At 38.0% G+C, this 21,146-nt stretch overlaps 1 protein-coding gene across 1 annotated transcript in view; it reads left to right on the top strand.

The window, feature by feature from the left end:
- Window positions 1–21,146, top strand: part of LOC140714547 (low-density lipoprotein receptor-related protein 1-like) — a 1,940,354-nt gene that overhangs the window by 1,054,170 nt on the left and 865,038 nt on the right. The window contains exon 12 of the mRNA XM_073025830.1: window positions 17,659–17,839. Coding sequence (XP_072881931.1) covers window positions 17,659–17,839 — 181 coding nt within the window. The remainder of the gene's footprint in view (window positions 1–17,658; window positions 17,840–21,146) is intronic.

The following is a 21,146-nucleotide window of genomic DNA, read 5'->3' as shown; positions in this document are numbered from 1 at the left end:
ACAACTCCAATGCCGACATCGGATGCATCCACCTCGACAATGAATGGCTGAGATGGGTCTGGGTGTTGCAGCAGCGGGGCGGTGGTGAAACGTCGCTTTAGCTCGGAAAATGCTTGCTCGGCATCGTCTGTCCAATGGAATCCTGCCGAGGTCTTCTTGGTGAGTGCATTAATTGGAGCCAAAATTCCGGATGAAGCAGCGATAAAAGTTTGCAAACCCCAAGAAGCGCCATACCTGTTTGACTGTAGATGGTTTGGACCACTCTGCAACTACCTGAACTTTACTAGGGTCCATTTCAACACTGGATGGGATAAATATATAGCCCAAAAACAACACCTGGTCTTTATGGAATTCACTTTTTTCAGACTTGGAGTACAGGTTCTTTTCAAGAAGGCATCTGAGTACTCTCCAGACATGCTGGACGTACTCCTAATGAGAGCGGGAATAGATAAGGATGTCATCTAAATATACAAATGCAAACTGGTTCAACATGTCCCTGAGCTCATCGTTAACCAAGGCCTGGAATACAGCGGGGGTATTGGCCAGACCAAAAGGCATCACCAGGTACTCTTTGTGGCCATTAGAGGTGTGGAAAGCTATTTTCAACTCATCCCCTTCTCTTATGCAAATCAGATTGTAAGCATTGCGCAGATCAATTTTGGAATATATTGTTGCTCCCTGGAGATGTTCAAATGCAGACGCCAGCAAGTGAAGAGGATTTTCTGTGGTGAGCTGTTGAACAGTTGCAGCTAGGGACGATACCTGTTCCTCAAAGTGAGACTGGGCTTGTCAGCACAAGGTTATCTGCCTCATTGCCTCTGTAACTTCATTGAGAACAGAGTCCATTGCCTGTAGCTTGTCTCCTACCTGACCAATGAATCTCACGGCCAAGGTCAGCTGCTCTCTCCCTGCAGGGTCCATCTTTGTTGGTTCGAGACTTGCTGTTACCAGCTTTGAATATGGCCCAAGTGCGGAGTGAGAGACACTGAAGCAGGTCAATAGTCCACAGGCTTTAATACAAACAGTGTTAAAGAGAAAATAAACAATAAACGCTAGGCGAAATAGGGCCGTTAACTAAAACTCTCAAAGGAACATGAAGCCTACACTGTGGCTGAAGAAACATCTAAACATTAGACAAATACCGCTCGTCTTCAGAGTCAGTTGACTTGCAAGTCCAATATTTCAGGGAAGGCCGAATGCCAAACAGGCAGCAAAGCGTTGCTGTGCTCTGCCCAAGTCTCGACAAGTATGGAGTTAAATACTATCACGATTGAAGAATAATTAGCTGACACATGCAAATTCACTAACACAATTGCCATATCCACTGTGCTGCTGAATCTGTGGTTGTGACACCACAAGGGTAACAAAACCCTGATGAGAATTATATACAGGAACAGAAGCCATGATGTGGGATACAAAATACAATAGAAGAAAGAAAAAGCATATGAAAAGAGCAATGTTATGGCAGTCATTGAGGGTTTCAATATGCAAGTGGATTGAGAACATCAGATTGGTGCTGGATCCCAAAAGAGGGACTTGGTAGAAAGCCTACGAAATGGCTTTCTAAAGCAGTTTATGGTTGAGCCCACTGGGGCAATTCTGGATTGAGTGTTATGTAATGAACCAGATTTGATCAGAGAGCTTAAGGTAAAGGAACCCTTAGGAGAGTGGGATCATAATATGACAGAATCCACCCTGCAGTTTAAGAGGGAGCAGATAAAGTCAGATGTATCAGTATTACAGTGGAGTAAAGGGAATTACGGAAGCATGAGAGAGGAACTGGCAAAAGTTGTTTGGAAGTTGTCAATACCAAAGATGATAGAAGAACAGCAATGGCTGGAGTTTCTGGAGGCAATTTAGAAGACACAGGTTAGATACACCCTAAAGATGAAGAAGTATTCTAAAGGGAGGACTGGTTGACAAGAGTAGTCAAAGACAGCATAAAAGGAAATCACAAAAATAGCAAAAAATTAGTTGGAAGTTAATGGATTGGGATTTTTTTAAAAAACAACAGAAGGCAACTAAAAAAGCCACAAGGGAAGTGTGAAGGAAAGCTAGCCAATAAAATAAAAGAAGATAGCAAAAGTTTTTTTTTTCAGATGTACTGTATAAAGCAGAAAACCTGCAAAAGTAGATATCAAACAGCTGAACAATGATCCTGGAGAGTAGAAATCGGTGCAAAGAAATATCACACGAACTTAGTAAATATTTTCCATCACTCTTCACTGTGGAAGAAACTAGCAGTGTACCAAAAATTCAAAACTGTCAGGGAGCAGATGTGAGTGTAGTTGCAGTTACTAAGGAGAAATGCTTGGAAATCTAAAAGGTTTGAAGGTAGATAAGTTATTTGGACTAGATGGACTACACCCCAGGGTTCTGAAAGAGGTAGCTGAAGAGATTGTGGAGACATTAATATGATCTTTCAAGAATCACTAGATTCTGGAATGGTTCCGAGTACAGGAAAATTGTAAATGTAACTCCACTCTTTTAGAAGGGTGAGAGGAAGAAGAAAGGAAGTTATGGGCCAGTTAGGCTAACTTCGGTGTTGCAAAGATGTTGAAGTGCATTATTAAGGATGAGGCTTCGAGGTACTTGGAGGCACATGATAAAATAAGGCAAGGTCAGCATGGTTTCCTTAAGGGAAGGCAGAGAAATGAAAGAGGACTTAGATAAGGAGAATGGGCAAAGAAATGACAGATGGAATTTAGTGTAGGGAAGTGTATGATCATGCACTTTTGTAGAAGGAGTAAAGTCATAGACTATTTTCTAATTGGGGAGAAAATTCCAAACTCTGAGGTGCAGAAGTGCTTGGGAATCCTCATGCAGGATTTCCTGAAGGTTAACTTGCAGGTTGAGTCATTGGTAAGGAAGGCAAATGCAATGTCAGCGTTCATTTTAAGAGAACTAGAATATAAGAGCAAGGTGTAATGTTGAGGTTTTATGAGGCATTGGTCACTCAGCACTTGAGGTACTGTAAGCAGTTTTGGGCACCTTATCCAAGAAAAGACGGGCCAGCATTGGAGAGGGTCCAAGGGTGTTCAGTAGAATGATTCCGGGAATTAAAGATTTAATGTATGAGGAACATTTAATGGCTCTAGGCCTGTACTCATTGGAATTTAGAAGAATAAAGAAGGATTTCATTGAAACCTATCAAAGATTGAAAGGCTTATATAGAGTGGATGTGAAGGTGTTATTTTCAATAGTGGTTGAATCTGGGATCAGAGGCAACAGCCTCAGAATAGAGGGACATCTATTTAGAACACAGATAAGGAGGAATTTAGTTAGCCAGAGGGTAGTGAATCTGTGGAATTCATTGTTACAGACAATTGTGGAGGTCAGGTCATTGAGTATATTTAAAGCAGAGATTGATAGTTTCTTGAATGGTCAGGATGTCAAAGGTTATTAGGAGAAGGTGGGAGAATGTGATTGAGAGAAACAATAGATCAGTCATGATGAAATGGTGGGTCAGACTTGATAGGCCAAACAGCCTAAATCTGCTCCGATGTCTTATCTTATAGAGTTCGTATGTTCCCCCTGTAAAACACATGGGTTTCCTCTGGCTGCTCCAGTTTCTTCGCAGAGTCCAAAGACATACTGGTTCATTGGCTAATTGTTCATTGTAAAGTTCCTGTGATTAGACTAGCATTAAATCGGTGGGTTGCATTGAGCTGCAGGGGTTTGCTTCGTGCTGTATCTCTAAAATAAATAATGAAGCATAACAAGCAAAGTAGATGGATTTGGATGCTAAATCACATAGCTCGTCGGCATTCTACTATTCCCAAAACAAAATTAAAGAATTTTTTTCCAGTTATTGATCTACTATTTTTTGGTCCAAATAAAATATGTAAACTTTTAAATTCCACCTATATTTGCAAAACCCGCATCTCCTTTTGATTTGAGGAAGTCTGCTATATAATTATATCCATTTGCTTTCTTCCTGGGTTAGAATTTCCCCTTATTGAGCAGAACAGGAGAACCTAAACTGACCTTCAATAGGTGTCAAGGAATTCAAAGAATCAAGAAGAGGTGGAATATACCCTCTTATGCTGCCAGGATGTTGATTACATTGCATCAACTGCTTCAAAGTTAAAAGTTTCAATTAATTTAAACAAATTCTTCACTGCTCACACTAGCAGTGTTTAAAAAAAGACATCAGTCTCCAGCATGAGATTAGAAGGCTTTTGAGTTTTCAGTAGTCCTAATCTATATTTTACAGTATATATTATCTGGCAAATGATTTGCACCCTCCTGTAAAATAGGTTAATGCATGGTTCTTGTACTCGTCACTTTGAAGGGGGTTGCTTATTTAAACTTTGTAGATTTCAGTGAAGCATGAGCTTCTGTGGTTATTTTAAATTTAACAACCGTCACAAAGAGTTTAGTCTGATGTTACTATTAAGGTCACAGTTCCCATGGCATTCATGACAACTGTGCCACCAAATGTCTGTTTCAAAAAATGCAGACACAACAGACGTGAAAGAACATATATCCAGCATAATGAAAAATTCATTCAAGGCACTTTCTTTAAAAAAACACAAGAATATTAAGTGGTGGAAAGAATTTAGAACTTTAGAAGTACAAGATAAACAAGAGAGCAATTTTTCTCTTTATATAGACTGTAAAATAGAGGGAGAAACAAGACAATAAATCAAAGAAAGACACATTTGTTAATATCAGAGTCTCAGATTATCAAATTTAAAGTGATGAAGTGATTCAATTATTTTTTTGATGCTGTGGTTATTTTGCTGGCAATGCTACTCTAGGTATGCTGACCATAAATTAAATTTTCCAATTTAATTTAAGCCTACATGGATGCACAATAACTTTAATACCATTTAAATCAATTTACACTGGAGCAAATTTAGCTAAACAAAGCAAACCTCAAATACTCCAAGGAGTGAACAGAAGGTGGCTTTTTGAAATCATAGACTATAAAAAAATTGCCTACTTGCCAATCTGTAATCAACATCTTTAATTGCAGAGTTATTGCCCTTAACTGTGAAAGTAATAACAGTGATGAATTTCAACGTGTTAAGCTTTTTTTGCTGCAACTTGAAAGAAAAGATTGAGCAGATCAAAAAGACACTGGTTGCAGTAGTTGATTAATGAAAAACCCATCCCAAAACCAGCACTAGACTAACTTTCATACTCTGTATTACGTCCATCACTTATGTTGCTACATTCCTGTGCACGACAATGATGTTTTGTAATTTGCTTATCTCCATTCTGTGTTTCTCCATCAACTTCCACACAGCCCTTCCAAATTTTACTACTTTAAATATTTTGACATCATCGTCATGGTAAAATGTACACAGAGAGGCTATTTGTGCACCTACAGAATATGTAAGACTAACATACCTTAATCTACTTCCAGTTCCTTTTCCTCACAAACTTGAAATAATCTATTTTTTTCAATTATTGATCCTGCTCCAAGACCTTATGACATATAGTGGGAAGATGTACTTGTTGCCCTCATTATTACAGACAAGAGGGGTAGTTTATCACATCACAGTCACATAAACTTAAAAACTGGACTTCATCAAATTTGGATGCACCAAATGCTTTTCCCCCATAATCTGAGTTGGGGTGGAGAGGATCAATAAAACATAGATTGTGATATCCTTTGTTTAGTAATTTTTTATTATGATTTATTCTCTTTAAGTTATCATCATAAATGTCACTTTGCTTGTTCAGAATCAGTCAGTCTTTATTAAAGGAATTTCTCTCTGGCTGTCACTCAGCAGGACAGTCACTGTAGCTGTGATCAAACTCCATCACAACACTGGGCTAGATCAGATTCTCCTTTACAGATTGTGTGGCTGGTTGCCTGTAGATGGGGAAAACAGTGGGGGGGGGGCACGGTTGTGTAGCTGATGAAGTTGAACATGTCCTGGGGAAGATGTTCCAGATCCATTCCATGCTGTGCTTTGATCACTCTTCCCTATTTTCCCCCAACCCTAAGTCATCACAAACACTGATGTTGTAGATCAAGGCATTGAAGCTTTAATAGTGCAAGAGATTATGTAGATGCTGGAAATCTAAAGTAACACACATAAAATGCTGTAGGAACTCAACATGTCAGGCAGCATCTATAGGGGGAAATAAACTGTCAATGCTGAGACTTTTCATCAGGACTCTGCTGCCTGAGGCTGCTTTCTTATAACATTTTGTGTGTGAAGCTGTAAGTATACAGAGCTTTAGAGCTGCTGGCAATGTGACCTTGAAATCACAAAAGGTTCACTACTTTCAGTGTGATTTACTCTTGTTGAACTGTGAATTAATACTGGAGATCTTAAGATGAGGCCTTTTTTAAGATGGTGCATTTGATCCTGTTTCTGTAGTTAAGTAATTAATGTTCATTATGAAGCAAAATATTATAAAAGAATGATGTCAGCATGAAAATGAATTGTTATAGGAAATACTTCCACCAGTTTTCCAAAGGATGGCAAATGTAAATATGCACAAAATGCTTCTTTATTTGCTATTTATACATCTAAAATATTCTTATTTCTAATTTAATAAATTCTAATTTTGAATTCAACAACAGTGATCTTTGAGGATCTGCGAAGTGACTTTTTATTGAGATGTCCAGGCCAGGATTACCATAGGAAGGGCGCACACATTGGGATTGTCTGATGAGTGGGCATGAACTAAGGAGATTCAAAGACACAAGCAAGGAGAGTTGAAAATGCTATAGTAGATTGTAAGAATGGAATCAAGTATGTTCTATTGAGGAAGGAGATGGCAAGAGTTTTTTTGTTGAAAATGGTGCAAGAATTAATAGAATACAATCTTTGATCCATGACTTCAATCCTTTCACAAGACAAAGCAAAAGCATTATACCTTAATCTCAGAAGAAACACAAGTTATTTGGCCTGACATTTTTTTTGGTATGGGTTGATTTCTTTTGATGCATCAAAAGAATTAAATTGGCTACCAACAGAAATAACTGAACCTGTCGGAATCTCTTGCCAAGGTCATGGATCTTTTGGCTATTCTTTTGGGAGTACAAGAAACTGATATTTATTTTCACAGTCCCAGCATGGCTGCTGAAGATAACTATAGGCCTTTTAAAATGGTACTAATTGTCACTAAGTTAATGGAATATATCATAAGTGAAAATACTGCCTCAGTACATAAAAATGTGCATCAAATTGAGTCAGCATAAATAGGTCATATCTGATTCATATGGCTGAGTTTTTAAGGTTGCATTGGAGGCAAATATCTACATGTTCTTCCAGAACGTATTTTTCAAGATACTTCTCAAAAGACCATTAGAAACATTGAGAAGACATTCAACATCAAATATAAAGTTCAACAATCCACATATTTTAGGATCAGGGATATAGGAATGCAGATCCATGATTCTTTGAAAGTGGCGTCACTGGCAGATAGGATCGTAAAGAGAGCTTTTGCACATTGGCCTTCATAAATCAATGTACCAAGTACAGCAGTTGAGATGATATGTTGAAATTGTATAAGATGTTAGTGAGGACTAATTTGGAGTAGTGTGTGCAGTTTTGGTCACCAACCTACAGGAAAGATGTAAGTACAGAGAAAGTTTACAAGGAATGTGCCAGGACATGAGGACCTGAGTTATAGAGAAAGGTTGAATAGGTTTGGACTTTATTCCCTTGAACATAGAAGATTGAAGGGAGATTTGATAGAGGTATACTAAATTGTGAGAGGTATATATAGGGTAAATGCAAGCAGGCTTTTTCCATTGAGGTTAGGTGAGACTATGACTGGACTCATGGATTAAGGGCGAAAGGTGAAATGTTTAAGCGGAACATAAGGGGTAACTTCTTCACTCAGAGGGTGGTGAGAGTGTGAAACGAGCTGCCAGTACAAGTGATGGATGTCGGGTCAATTTAAACATTGAAGAGAGATTTGGATAGATGCATGGATGATAGGGCTATGGTCCAGGTGCAGGTCAATGGGACTACACAGATTAATTGTTCTGCACAGACTAAATGGGCCAAAGGGCCTGTTTCTGTGCTGAAGTGTTCTATGTCTATGATTCCTTCTCCTTAGCCCAAAGCAACAAGAAAACTAGAGACAGGACATATATATCTTAATATGATCAAGTTATCTAATCCTTATAATGAATAGGAAATAAAAATTATTGCCTTCCCTTGGGGTTGGGTGAACAATCTTTTTTCTTTAGATCCCCAAGATCCAGTAATAATACAGAAAGAACCAGGATAATTTCTGGAAGGCATTAGATTTTGCTTAGTTTAAGAAAGAAGATGATAAGACCATAAGGTATAAGAACAGAATTCGGCCATTTGACCCATTCAGTCTGCTCTGTCATTTCATCATGGCTGATCCAATTTTCCTCTCAGCCCCAATCTCCTGTCTTCTCTCCATATCCCTTCATGCCCTGACCAATCAAGAAACTATCAACCTCTGCCTTAAATATACTTAAAGACTTGGCCTCCACAGCTGCCTGCAGCAGAGAATTCCACAGATACATCACTTTTTGGCTAAAGAAATTCCTCCTCATCTCCATTCTAAAGGGATGCCATATATTCTGAAGCTGTGTCCCTTGGTCTAGACTCTTGTGCCATAGGAAATATCCTCTTCATATCCACTCGATCAAGGCCTTTCACCATTTGATAGGTTTCAATGATATCACTCCTCACTCTTCTCCTTTCTAGTGAATACAAGCCCACAGCCATCAAACATTCTTCATATGACAGGCAATTCAATCCTGCAATAATTTTTGTGAGCCTCCATTGAACCCTTTCCAGTTTCAATAATCCTTCTAAGGGGTCCAAAACTTGCTCACAATACTCCAAGTGAGGCATCACTAGTGCTCCATAAAGTCTCAACATGACATCCTTCCTTTTATATTCTTGATCTCTTGAAATGAATGCTAATACTGCATTTACCTTCCTCACCACAGACTCAACCTGCAAATTAACCTTTAGTGAATCGTGCACAAGGACTCCCAAGTCCCTTTGCAACTTAGTTTTTGTTTTATTTTCTCTCCATTTAGGAAATCAACTCTTTCATTTCTTCCACCAAAGATCATGCACTTCTCAGCATTGTATTCTGTCTGCCATTTATTTGCTCATTCTAATCTATCTAAGTCCTTCAGTAGTCTCTCTACTTCCTCAAAACCTCTCCATATTTGCCTCCAAAACCTCTCCACTAACTGTTCTGACACCCTGGTTCCAGTCGCCCTGCAACTCTAATTTAAACCTCACCATGCAGCATTATCAAACCTCCTCAAAAGAATATTTTGCCTCCAGCAAACTATCCCTTCTGTGCAGGTCCCACCTTCCCTGGAAGAGAGCCCAATGATCCAAAAATCTTATGTCCTTCATCCTACACCAGCTCCTTAGCCTCATATTATGCTGTATAATCTTCCTAGTTCAAATCTCACTTGCATGTGGCATGGGTAGTAAACCTGAGATCACAATCCTGGAGATCCTTCCCTTTAACTTAGCACCTAACTCACTGAACTCTCTATGCAGAACTTCATCATTTGTCCTAGCTATGTTATTGGTACCTACATTAACCACAACTTCTGGCTGTTCACTTCCCACTTAAGAATGTTGAGGTCTCAATCGAGATAACCCAGACCCTGGCACCCAGGAGATGGCATACTATGTGGGAATATAGTTCTTGCTCACAGAACCTTTTGACCATCCCCTAACTATCAAATCCCATCACCACAGCATGCCTCTTCTCCTCCCTTCCCTCTGAGTCACAGAGGCAGCTCAGTGCTAGAGACCCGATCACTGTGACTTTTCTCCGTTCGGTCACTCCTGCCCCCCCCCCCCCCCCACCACCCCAGACAGTATCCAAAGTGATGTTATTGAGTGGGCTGGATGCAGGGGTACTCCGCACTGGCTCCTTAACCTCTTTCCCCTTCCTCATTGTCACCCAGTTTCCTGTGTCCTGCACCATGGGTTTAAATGATCCAGAGTTCATCCAGTTCCAGCTCCAACTCATTAACGCCGTTTGTTAGAAGCTGCAGCTGGATGAACTTCTCACAATTCTCACACTGGAGGTCTCCCTGCCTTCCCATGTCCCATCAGAGGAGCATTTCACTATCCGCCAGGCATCTCTAATGTCCCAGCTGAGCAGATATAAAGAACGAAAGGGGGGAGAAAGAAACTTGAGCTACAGCTTTTCCTTTCTTTTGCTTTCTCTGACTGAAGCCTCACTTTGTGGAAGTCACGAAGAACTGAAGACCTCAAGATCACCACTCTGTCTCTGTCCACTGAGACGATAGCCATTGCGCTTGCCCCTGTCTTCCTTTAATTTGCTCTTGCTAATCAATCCCAAACACCGATTGGATACTGTTCAAAGCTCTCCTTCACTGTAGCGACTTGTTGCTGTCTTTTCAGAAAGAAAGCAGATTGCTGAACAGTCAAAAAATTTACAGATGTGAAATAACATATGTGGGAAAAAAATAACATTCAAACCCCAGAGGAAATAAAATTCACCAATTGAATATGTTGATATTTGGTAAAAAGGAAGTTCCAATCATACCCAGAGACCTGGAGAAAACCATAGTTTTATGTTTTGCATTTTTCAATAAATCTCTAAACCTTTAAAAGAGAGTATGAAAATAATACTGTTGCCACAATATATAACTATTTCACCAATTGTTCATTCATGAAATTGTGAATAACATGAGCTCTCTAAAAAGAGATTAACTTGGGTGATTTGATTTAAATGTAATGGAGTTGCGGAATAAATCTGAAAGATTCAAAACAAATTATTTCTCAAGTATAGCTAGCCTTATATAAGTACTGGGAGGCTTTTCAGCAACTGTTATTCATGAGCAAGAAGTAAAGATATATTCCCAATGTTTTGGTAGATTCAAAACTAGCTAAAGTTTTACTTTTGCAAAAATAATGACATAACAGATTTAAGGTAACACTCCCAACTAGTTCACATTTGTCTTTATATGTTTCGAATTGCATAAAAGAAAACAGTAATGTTGATTAGGCTTGTGCTGCAGCTCACATGTGTTTCTTGGTCAAAAGGTATTTCATAGTTTGGGTTACTCCTTTTGGTACCATATGTACCACATGGGGCAAGATACAATGGAAAGCTTGTCTTACATACTGTTTATACAGATTACACAGTGCACTGAGGTGGATGAAGATAAAACAATAACTAGAGTGCAGAATGAAGTGTAAAACCCACAGAATGTGCAGTGCAGGTAGTCAGTAAAGAGCAAGATAATAAGAAGGTAGATTGTCAGATCAAGATTCCATCTCATCATTCAAGAGGTTATTCAAGAGCCTGATAGAAGCAGAATAGAAGCTGTTTTTAAGACTGGTGGTATTTGCTTTCAGGTGTTTGTGTCCTCTGCCCGATGGGACTGGGTGCATGGGAAGATGTAGAGGGTGGCTTAAATCCTTGATTATGCTAGCTGCTTTACTGAGACAGTGAGAAGAAAAGACAGAGCCTACAGAGGGGAGGTTGGTGTTTGTAATCTGCTGAACTGTATTCACAACTCTCTGCAGTTTCTTGTGGTTACATGCAGACTAGTTGCCATTCAATGCTGTTGTGCATCGAGATAGAATATCTTCATGGTACATGGTTAAAAATTGGTAAAGGTCGGCGCAGACATGCCTCCTGAGTAGATAGAGCTGATGGTTAGTTTTCTTGGCTCTGACACCAACATGGTTAAACCAGGACAGGCTATTTATGATGTACACTTCTAGGAACTTGAAGTTCTCAAGTGAAGCATTGTTGATGCAGCCAAGAGCATGTCCTCTTTCTGAAGTTAATGACCAGCTTTTTTGTTTAGTTGACATTGAGGAAAAGGTTGTTCTCATGATGTCATGTCACTATATTTTCTACTTCCTTCCTATACCCCAACTAATCGTTATTTGAGATATGGCTCACTACAGTGGTATCATCATTTGAGCAGGTACTAGCTAGGTATTCAGTAGTGATAAAAATGTGGGGTAGGGGAGTATTCAAATTTTTTGAACAAAGAAAATTTGTTATTTATTTTTGAGTTACTCCTTTCAAAGTGAAAAACAGATACAATCACAAGGAAGGTTGATGGGACAAATTCCTTTGAAATGGTGTATGGGGATTGACAAAAAAGGTAGTTGATGAGGTGATGATCAGAAGCTTGTCAAGAAGATTGAATCCTATAGTGTAAAAGGTACAATAGAATATGACAATAGACAATAGAAAACTGATTTTTTGCCCCATTAGAGTAATTGCCTCATCAATAAAAACATGACACTTTGGGCCTTAAATACTATAAATGTTTACAGATGATCAACGAGCACATTGCATGATCACAATATAATGTGTCCTTAACAATATCCAAACATTTACAGACCCAAGTTGAGAGGACAGAACTATTAATCAGAATAATCTGAGGCCTTTTGTTAGAATGTCTGTTGTTAAGTTACATAAGGATTTTGAAATTTTGTGTAAAGTCATTACATTTATAAATTGTGATGGATATTCACTATCCTGGGGGGGGGCGGTGAGTGGTTCTTTCTTGTTTACTTCTTTGCAAAGCTCAGCTTTTTAACATAACAACTGAAACTTCTGGAGATCAAAGGTGTACAGTGTTTATGAATAAGAGAAACTTCCAACCAATGAACTTTGTTTAGCTTCTTGTCATAAACAGGATCCGGTCTTCAGTTTTTTTGAGGTAAATGGAAAACAATAATCAGATTGAAGTACAGCTTTGCAAACAGCCACACTGTCCATAGAATGCAGGATGTTGGCTCACTGCATTTGGACTGACCTCTTAATGTACAACAATGGATTATTTGATTTGGCTTGTTTTAAACCAGACAAACTGGCTAAGATATTTAGTTCACAAAAGCTTGTAGACCATATTGATATTATCACTTGCCATATAAAATAGCTGATCTGTTAATACTTGGAAAGTAGCTTTCTCTGTGTTGTTTTTTTTTTTACGTAGTTCAGTCTAGTTTTTGTACTGTGCCATGGTCCTGAAAAACGTTGTCTCATTTTTACTATGTACTGTACCAGCAGTTATGGTCGAAATGACAATAAAAGTGACTTGACTTGACTTGACTTGTATGCTTAAATAGTTAAATTCACAACATTCCATTTGGCTGTATTCATGTATATGCTTGAATGATATTTAAACTTAATCTTAAACTTGAATTTATTTGTGGGTACCTGGAAACTTTGTCTCCAGAAGCTTTTCTACCATTTGTATAAAAAAGGTATCTGAAAAAATATCATATATGTGATGTCACCCAAGTGGTAGAAAAGCAGTATAAATGTAGGGAGCATTTCAATCTTTTTAGGAATGGTTAAATAACATCAAGAAGAATGATAGAAAGCCAGAGTGACCAGAATCTGTCAGGGTGACAGATGATTCATTTGTCTTCATTCTTGGTATGCCTTTTCAGCTTATAGGAATTGTATCTATGTTCTGGAAATCTTTTGTGTTTAGAAGTCTATTGTAATTTGGAAATGTTTTAAGGTAAAAGTCCTCTGTGAGTTTAAAATGTATTTTAAAAGTTTTGTCGGAATTTAAATGTGTATTACTAAATATAAATGAACTGTGTTTAAACTTCTTTGTTAGCTGGAAGAATCTCTTCCTTGGTAGGGAGGGGGGAGCCACCACTCAAACAACTGAATTTACTATTGAGGATAACAGAAATGTGAACTAGCTTTGAAGAGTAGATAGTTCCAGTGAGACCTCCCATTAGTGAGTGTACCTCCATCTATATTCGATAGAGCTTAAGGGCTTCATTGGATTGTAAAACTTTGTGGTCAGCAAATTCAATGCCATCACAAAATTATACCAAACTAAAATGGTTGAATCTTTGGCAATATTTCAAACAGAATAAAACAATTTTAAAATAATTGGCAATAGTATTTTAGTACAGATAAATATAAAGTAAAAAAAAAGGATAAGCAAGGGATACTGGTGTATCAGCCTGACATACCAAAGTTTAAAGTAAATTTATTATCAAAGTATATGTTTGTCACCATATACAACTCAGGGATTAATTTTGCTGAAGGCAGTCACAGTAAGTACAAGAAACACATTGGAATCAATAAAAGACTGCACCCAAAAGAACAGCCAATGACAAATGTGCAAAAACAAAACAGCAAATGATTCAAATGCATAAAAAAAAGAAAACTACAATACTACTAATAAATAAACAATAACTATTAAGAACAGGAGATGAAGAGTCTGTGAATGTGAGCCCATGGTTTGTAGGAACAGTTCAGTGACAGGACGTGAAGTTATCTCTTCTTGTTCAGGAGCCTGATGGTTGAGGGGTAATAACTGTTCCTGAACCTGGTGATGCTGGTCCTGAGGCTCTTGTACCTTCTTCCTGTTGGCAACAGTGAGAAGACCTCATACTGAGAAGGTGGGGTCCTGGACACACCAAATTAAACATTAGAATATCTTTGGAGCCATAAGCAAATAAAAAAAGATAAGTAAATGTTTGACTCAAAGACTAGTATGATGGAAATGGTTTCCAGCTCGAGAGACACTGGCGCATGTGCTTGGAAAATGGTGATTGTTACACTGGATTGGACAACTTCTGAACCATGCTAGGGCCAGTGAATTGGTGAGCTGGGTAACAAGGGAAGTCAAGAGGATTTTGAACTGAGAAATTAATGCAAGAGATCAATGTTTGAAATATGAAGTAAGTTAAAGAATATCAATAAAGCAAGTGAGAAAAATATTATTTTCTTAAGTGATAAACAGACTGTGACAGCAAGGAAAAGAGTGTGCAAAAGTAAAGGAAGGTCATCAAGAGTGGCCAAAGATTACAAAAACAATTAAAGAGCAAAACTCAAGACTGTATTTTAATACACATAGAGTTTGAAATAAAAGAATCAAGAATCACGTTATTCATCATATTGTGTCCTTGTGTACTTACTGCCTGTTATGCCACTGGCATTTGGGGCAGCGACAAAAGTCCTCTATCTCTGGCGGTGTTCAAGGCTTCCTTCATCATGTTAGTAGCTTCATCTTGGTTTTCACTACTGTCAGTTATGTAAGTCCAATTTAGATACTCAGGAATATAATCACAATCAGGTATTCTTCATTATTTTTCTGTAACAACTGTTAACCCTGAGCTGAACCCCCAAACCTGGAGGACTGGTGGACCGCTCTTAGTCTGGCCTTTACCCTTTGACCTGTCTGGCATGGGTGGCCATGACAACAGCCAAAGCATAATGCCCTGACAACAATCGAAGTATAAAGCCCTGACTCCCGCCAACATAGTTCGCTGGGTCATTGAGGTACTCAAACCTCCAAACCGTGACAAGGTTGTGGTCCTCTCAGAGGATATACTGTACACTTACATGCATTCAGAAGAGTACATGTGGTGTGTTGGTCAGGGTGCAGCATGCAACTAAAAATTAACAACATTCAGTGATTATAAAGAATAAAGGATTATACTTAACTGAAGAATTATATATAAACATAACATATGTACTGAGTGTGTAAATGAAATCAAGTAACAATAATTTGGCAGAGACATGGTTGGTATCTGAATGTTGAAGGGCATATGAAATCTAGGAAGGAGAGGGAAGTAAAAAAACATTTATTAATTAATGATGGTCTTACTTTCCTAGGAAGAGAATTTTTGCTTATTGAAAAAGATTAGTAGAAATGAGAATGACAAATTGGTGCGGCACAGTAGCATAATGGTTAGCACAACGCTTTGCAGTACCAGCGACCTAGGTTCAATTCTTGCTACTGTCATTGTCTGTAAGGAATTTATACGTTCTCCACATGACCACAGCAGTTTTCTCCTGGTGCTCCAGTTTCCTCCTACAGTCCAATGACATAACAATACGTTGGTTAATTAGTCATTGTAAATTGTCCTGTGATTAGGCTAGGGTTAAATCAAGGGTTGCTAGACAGTGCAGCTTGAAGGCCAGGAAGGGCCTATTCCAATATATACATTAGTTACTTATAACAGTTGTGTGCAGAAAAGTTAGTTGTACTCATCTTTCTCGATGACAGCTCTATCCCTCCATTCCAATGACTTGCTTTCTGATCCATTCTGATGCAGTTTAGTGGGCAGATTTCCCATATACTTGATGTGATTTTTTTTTGCATATCGAAAGGCTGGCAATTGTTTCAGAAAAATTCAACAAATATGTCATCTATCATAGATCTTTATGGTAAGGGAAGCATTGGAAGTGCATAACATTCATACAGAAAATAATATAGTTTTCAAATTATGATTGTAATGGAACAAATTAGCTAAATAGTTGGTTCACATTGAAGAGCAATTCTCCAAAAGGGGAGCAGAATTTAAGACAAAGCATTGTGTCCAAGCAGAAGTGTTCCAAATAAATAGTAATAATTTAACTAGGAAATCAAATTTAATTATATAACATAAACATCAAGCTGTTCTGTATCAACTAGCATACTGGCTTCAATCCAACAATATGGAGAATTGCCCAAGGATGGCATGTCAACAAAGAAAAAGGCACATTCAATCTGGCTAATTACCATCCTACCAGTTTATGTAATCTCAATTATCAGCAAAGTATTGGAGCTACTTTTCAGTGCCGTTGTCAAATTACACTGAACTAAACAATAATCTGCTCACTACCAGTCAGTTTTGATCCAATATGCTTCCCTCACCACCAAAATCTTGCAGCTTCAATTCAATTTTGATCAAAAGAAGGAATTCCACAGATGAAGTGACAGAGATTCTCACAGATCTCACATCAGCATTGGATGAAGTATGGCAACAGAGATCACTGAGTTCTCCTAGATCCAAACACCTTCAGCTGTTTCCTCAATAGAATTCTCACCAGTGATAGATATGAGATGGAGTTGTTTGTTGCATAATCCTTTGTATTTCCATTTCCACAACTAATGAAACAGCAATTCCCTCATGGAGTAAGACCTCAGCAACATTGTGATTTAGGCTGATAAATGGAACTTAATATCTATCATCTACGAGATATCTGGCACAAGGCACAGATATTTGTAGTCATTCATCACTTCCATTCACCTTGACTTTCTTGCTCTCTCTCCATGCAGCCACAAGCTGAAATGCCAAATAAAAACAGAATACCCCCAATGCAGGCACCATCCTGTCTTGAATAATTTTATATGTGCCATCTACATATCTGAGAAACCAGGCACAGATGTTAATTCTCCACTGCGGTTGCCAAAATACTGGAAAACCAGATAATAACACAGTGGGATGACTGTCAACACAATGGCTGCAGTAGTTTGAATTTCTCAGCAGATCTTCAGAGGCTATGGAATGGGAAATAAACTTGTCCTACCACAAGAGTTATTTACTTTCTTTTCTGTTTAAATTGTATTATTAATTTTCAGACATAGGCTTAATAACAATAGTAATACAGAGAGATTGGGAATACATAGTTAATAAACAATATATACAAGTATTAACTATAGATAACACAAATGTATTAAACCTCCCAAACTCTTGATGTAATTAATATAATGGGGAAAAAAATGCCAAAAAGAAAAATCCCAAATTAGAAATTAAAAAAAAACTAAACTAAGCAAAGCTGGGCTATTATATTACAACAGATATAATCAATAGTGTCAATAACTCCGCTCCTCTGAGTTAGTTTCTAAAATTGAATTTGGAAGTAAGTTTTTATTTTCTCCACCAGGAGGGAATGTTTGAAGATTGCATTTTTTTTTGTCACCTCCAGGCGTGGATAATGTCGAAGGTATTGCTGTGGACTGGATTGGAAACAACTTATACTGGACCGATGATAGTTACAGGAAGTCTATAAGTGTAGCAAGACTTGAAAAGGCCTCTCAGACCCGGAAGACCTTGGTGGAAGGTCAAATGTCACACCCAAGAGCTATAGTTCTGGATCCCTTGCATGGGTAAGTACTCTCTTTTTCACCTTCTTCAAACTTAAATGATGGCCTAATTATTGAATCTGCACTCATGACTGTTTCTTTAAAGATCTGCAGATTTTCTCTTGTTTGTGAGTATATTTAAAGTGGAGGTTGGTAGGTTCTTGATTAGTCAGCACATCAAAGGTTATGGGGAAAAGACAGAGGAATGGGATCGAGAGGGATAACAAATCAGGCATGATGGAATGGCGGAGTGGCCTAATTCTAGTCCTATGTCTTATGGTCTTAATTGTTCCAAGATGAATGTTGATGTTCCCTGTTGACGTCAAGTTCATTTTGAAAGTAAACTTTGGACACTGTGATTTCTTTCCATCTAGAGTGGGATCATCCCAGAAGTGAAGGTTAGATTACGCATGGAGGTAATCATTCTGAACATTATAGGCCAGCTCATAGCGGAAGCTCCAGAATGGGTCCAAAGACAGGACATAAATGCTGAATAGCTTATTCAAAGACCCCTGGATTGGTGACCATCAATAATTAGTGAAGAAATGAGAATTCCATTACCTCAATTATATTTGAAAACAGACTTGCTAGCCAACTACCTTTATCTTGATTTAACATAGAAAAGCTCTAACTTACAGTGTCACAAGGAACTAAGGTAATCTTCATTGTGATTATAGGATGTTATCAATACCCTTTTTCCCATTCCTTTTTTCCAGTTCTCTTATTCTCATATACCTAATCATTGTAGACCGTTTTTCTATAGGATAGAAGGCCAAATTTCCAATAGTGGAAACTGTCCAACAGTAGTTCATATCTTCAAAGCACTTAGACATGACTTTAGATCATGAAAAGTCTTATAAAAATTCCAGTTTCAACCAGGATACAAAAATAAGAGTTTATTTGGCATAGATGGAAAAGAGACTGCGTAGTATAACATGACTAAGGTGGCTTGGCAGATCACTCAAATGTGGTGAATTTTATTCCTTTGTTTATAATAGGAAATAGAAAGCATTGGCTCAGTCAATTACCATGTTGAGGACAATGTTAAAATAGTTTCCAAATGTCTCAGTCATGCACAGAGTAATGCACGCAACTACTCAGCAACAAGTGACATTCTTTTGTATTTTGCTAGCCTCTTTATTTCGTATAAATACGACTTCAGCATCAGCAGACCTAATTTCATTGAATTTAATACTGACCAGATTGGGGTTAGTGTCAATAGTGTAAAGGCAAAGCACATAAGCAAGAACCCAATCAACAATAAATCTATGAGACAGCAACACATATCTTGAGAAATTATAGATGAATATTAAAATGGAAACAATCCACATGATCTAATGATATATGCAGCAACATTTTATTAAAATGATACAGTGCCCATAAAAATATTTAGACCCCCCTGAAGTTTTTGTGTTTTTTTGTCTTTTTTTACACTGATCAACAGAAAGGACTCTTTTGTGTCAAAGTGAAAACAAATCTCTACCAAATAATCTAAATTAATTACAAATACAAATTGTAAAATAATTGTTTGCAAAAGTATATACCCCCTTTAATATGACACACAACATCATCACTGGTGCAGCCAATTGGTTTTAAAAGTCACATAATTAGTTAAATGGAGATCACCGTGTGCAATCAAGGTGTTTCAATTGATTATAGTAAAAACACACCAGTATCTGCAAGGTACAACTGCTGGTGAGTCAGTATCCTGGCAAAAACTACACCATAATGACAAAAGAACACTCCAAGCATCTCCACGAAGAGGTTATTGAAAAACACAAGTCAGAAGATGAATACAAGAAAATTTCCAAGTCACTGAATATCTCTTGAACAACAGTTAAGTCAATCATCAAGAAATGAAAGAATATAGCACAGCTGTATATCTGCCTAGAGCAGGCTGTCCTCAAAAACTGAGTAACTGTGCAAGAAGGGGACTAGTGAGGAAGGGCATTAGGAGACCTATGATAACTCTGGAGGAGTTACAAGCTCCAGTGGCTGAGATGGGAGAGACTAAGTATATAAAAACTACTGCCCAGGTGCTTCACCAGTCATCGCTTTATGGGAGAGTGGCAAAGAGAAAGCCACTACTAAAAAAACTCACATAAAGACTTGGCTAACATTTGTCAGGAGACATGTAGGAGATTCTGAAGTCAGCTGGAAGAAGTTCTATGGTCTGATGAAATCAAAATTAAGCTTTTTGGGTATCAGACTAAATGCTATGTGTGGTGTAAACATTATCATCAGAAACACACCATCCTTACCGTAAAGCGTGGTGGTGGCTGTATCATGCTGTGGGATGCTTCACTGCAGCAGGCCCTGGAAGGCCTGTGAAGGTAGAGTGTAAAATGAATGCAGCAAAATACAGGGAAATCCTGGAGGAAAATCTGATACAGTCTTCAAGAGAACTGTGAATTTGGAGAAGATTTGTTTTCCAGTAAGACAGTGACCACAAGCACAAAGCCAAAGCTACACAGGAATGGCTTAAAAACAACAAAGTTAATGTCCTGGAGTGGCCAAGTCAAAGACCAGAACTCAATCCAATTGAGAATTTCTGGCTGGACTTGAAAGGGGCTGTTGACTCACAATCCCCATACAATCTGACAGAACTTGAGCAATTTTGTAGAGCAATGGGGAAAATTTGCAGTGTCCAGATGTGCAAAACTGATAGATAGCTATCCACACAGACACAAGGCTGTAATTGTTGCCAAAGGTGCATCTAGAGAACACTGGCTTGAAGGAGATGAGTAATTATGTAAACAATTATTTTGTGTTTAATAATTATAATACATTTACACCAATTTGTAGAAATTTGTTTTCACTCTGACATGAAGGTGTCCTCTCTGTTGATCAATGTCAAAAATACCAAATTAAGTCCATTGTGATTCAATGTTGTAAAACAATAAAACGTAAACTTTCAAGGGGGGTGAATACTGTACTTTTTCAAAATCAGATATTATTTCCAAATTTTCTGCTTTCTATAGCAGAGAATATCACATAGGAGACACTGCTTCTAGGTTTTATTAGTATACTTACATTAAATATTCTCTAACTTTATCCTATTTCTCTAGATGCATTAGCGTTTAATGCCACTGAAACTATGGGCAATGATAATTTGATATCATGCTGGTGACAAAAGAAGTACTTCCCTGGGCATGTAATTGGATAGATGTTCTTGCTGAAGAACATAAGACTTGGCTCAGTGCCTGGGATCTCTGGAATTCCTGAGAGTCATTCCCTGTTTTCTTTTCATTTGCAAGTACAATAGCTGAAGGCAGAATTGCTACCTGGTTTTAGTGTCTTTATTCCAGAAAATCATTTCAAATGTTCTGTT

Source organism: Hemitrygon akajei, chromosome 2, assembly GCF_048418815.1.
Source record: "Hemitrygon akajei chromosome 2, sHemAka1.3, whole genome shotgun sequence".
NCBI lineage: Eukaryota > Metazoa > Chordata > Chondrichthyes > Myliobatiformes > Dasyatidae > Hemitrygon > Hemitrygon akajei.
The sequence above is the reverse complement of the archived record's forward strand: the minus strand, read 5'-3'. Positions and strand labels throughout refer to the sequence as shown.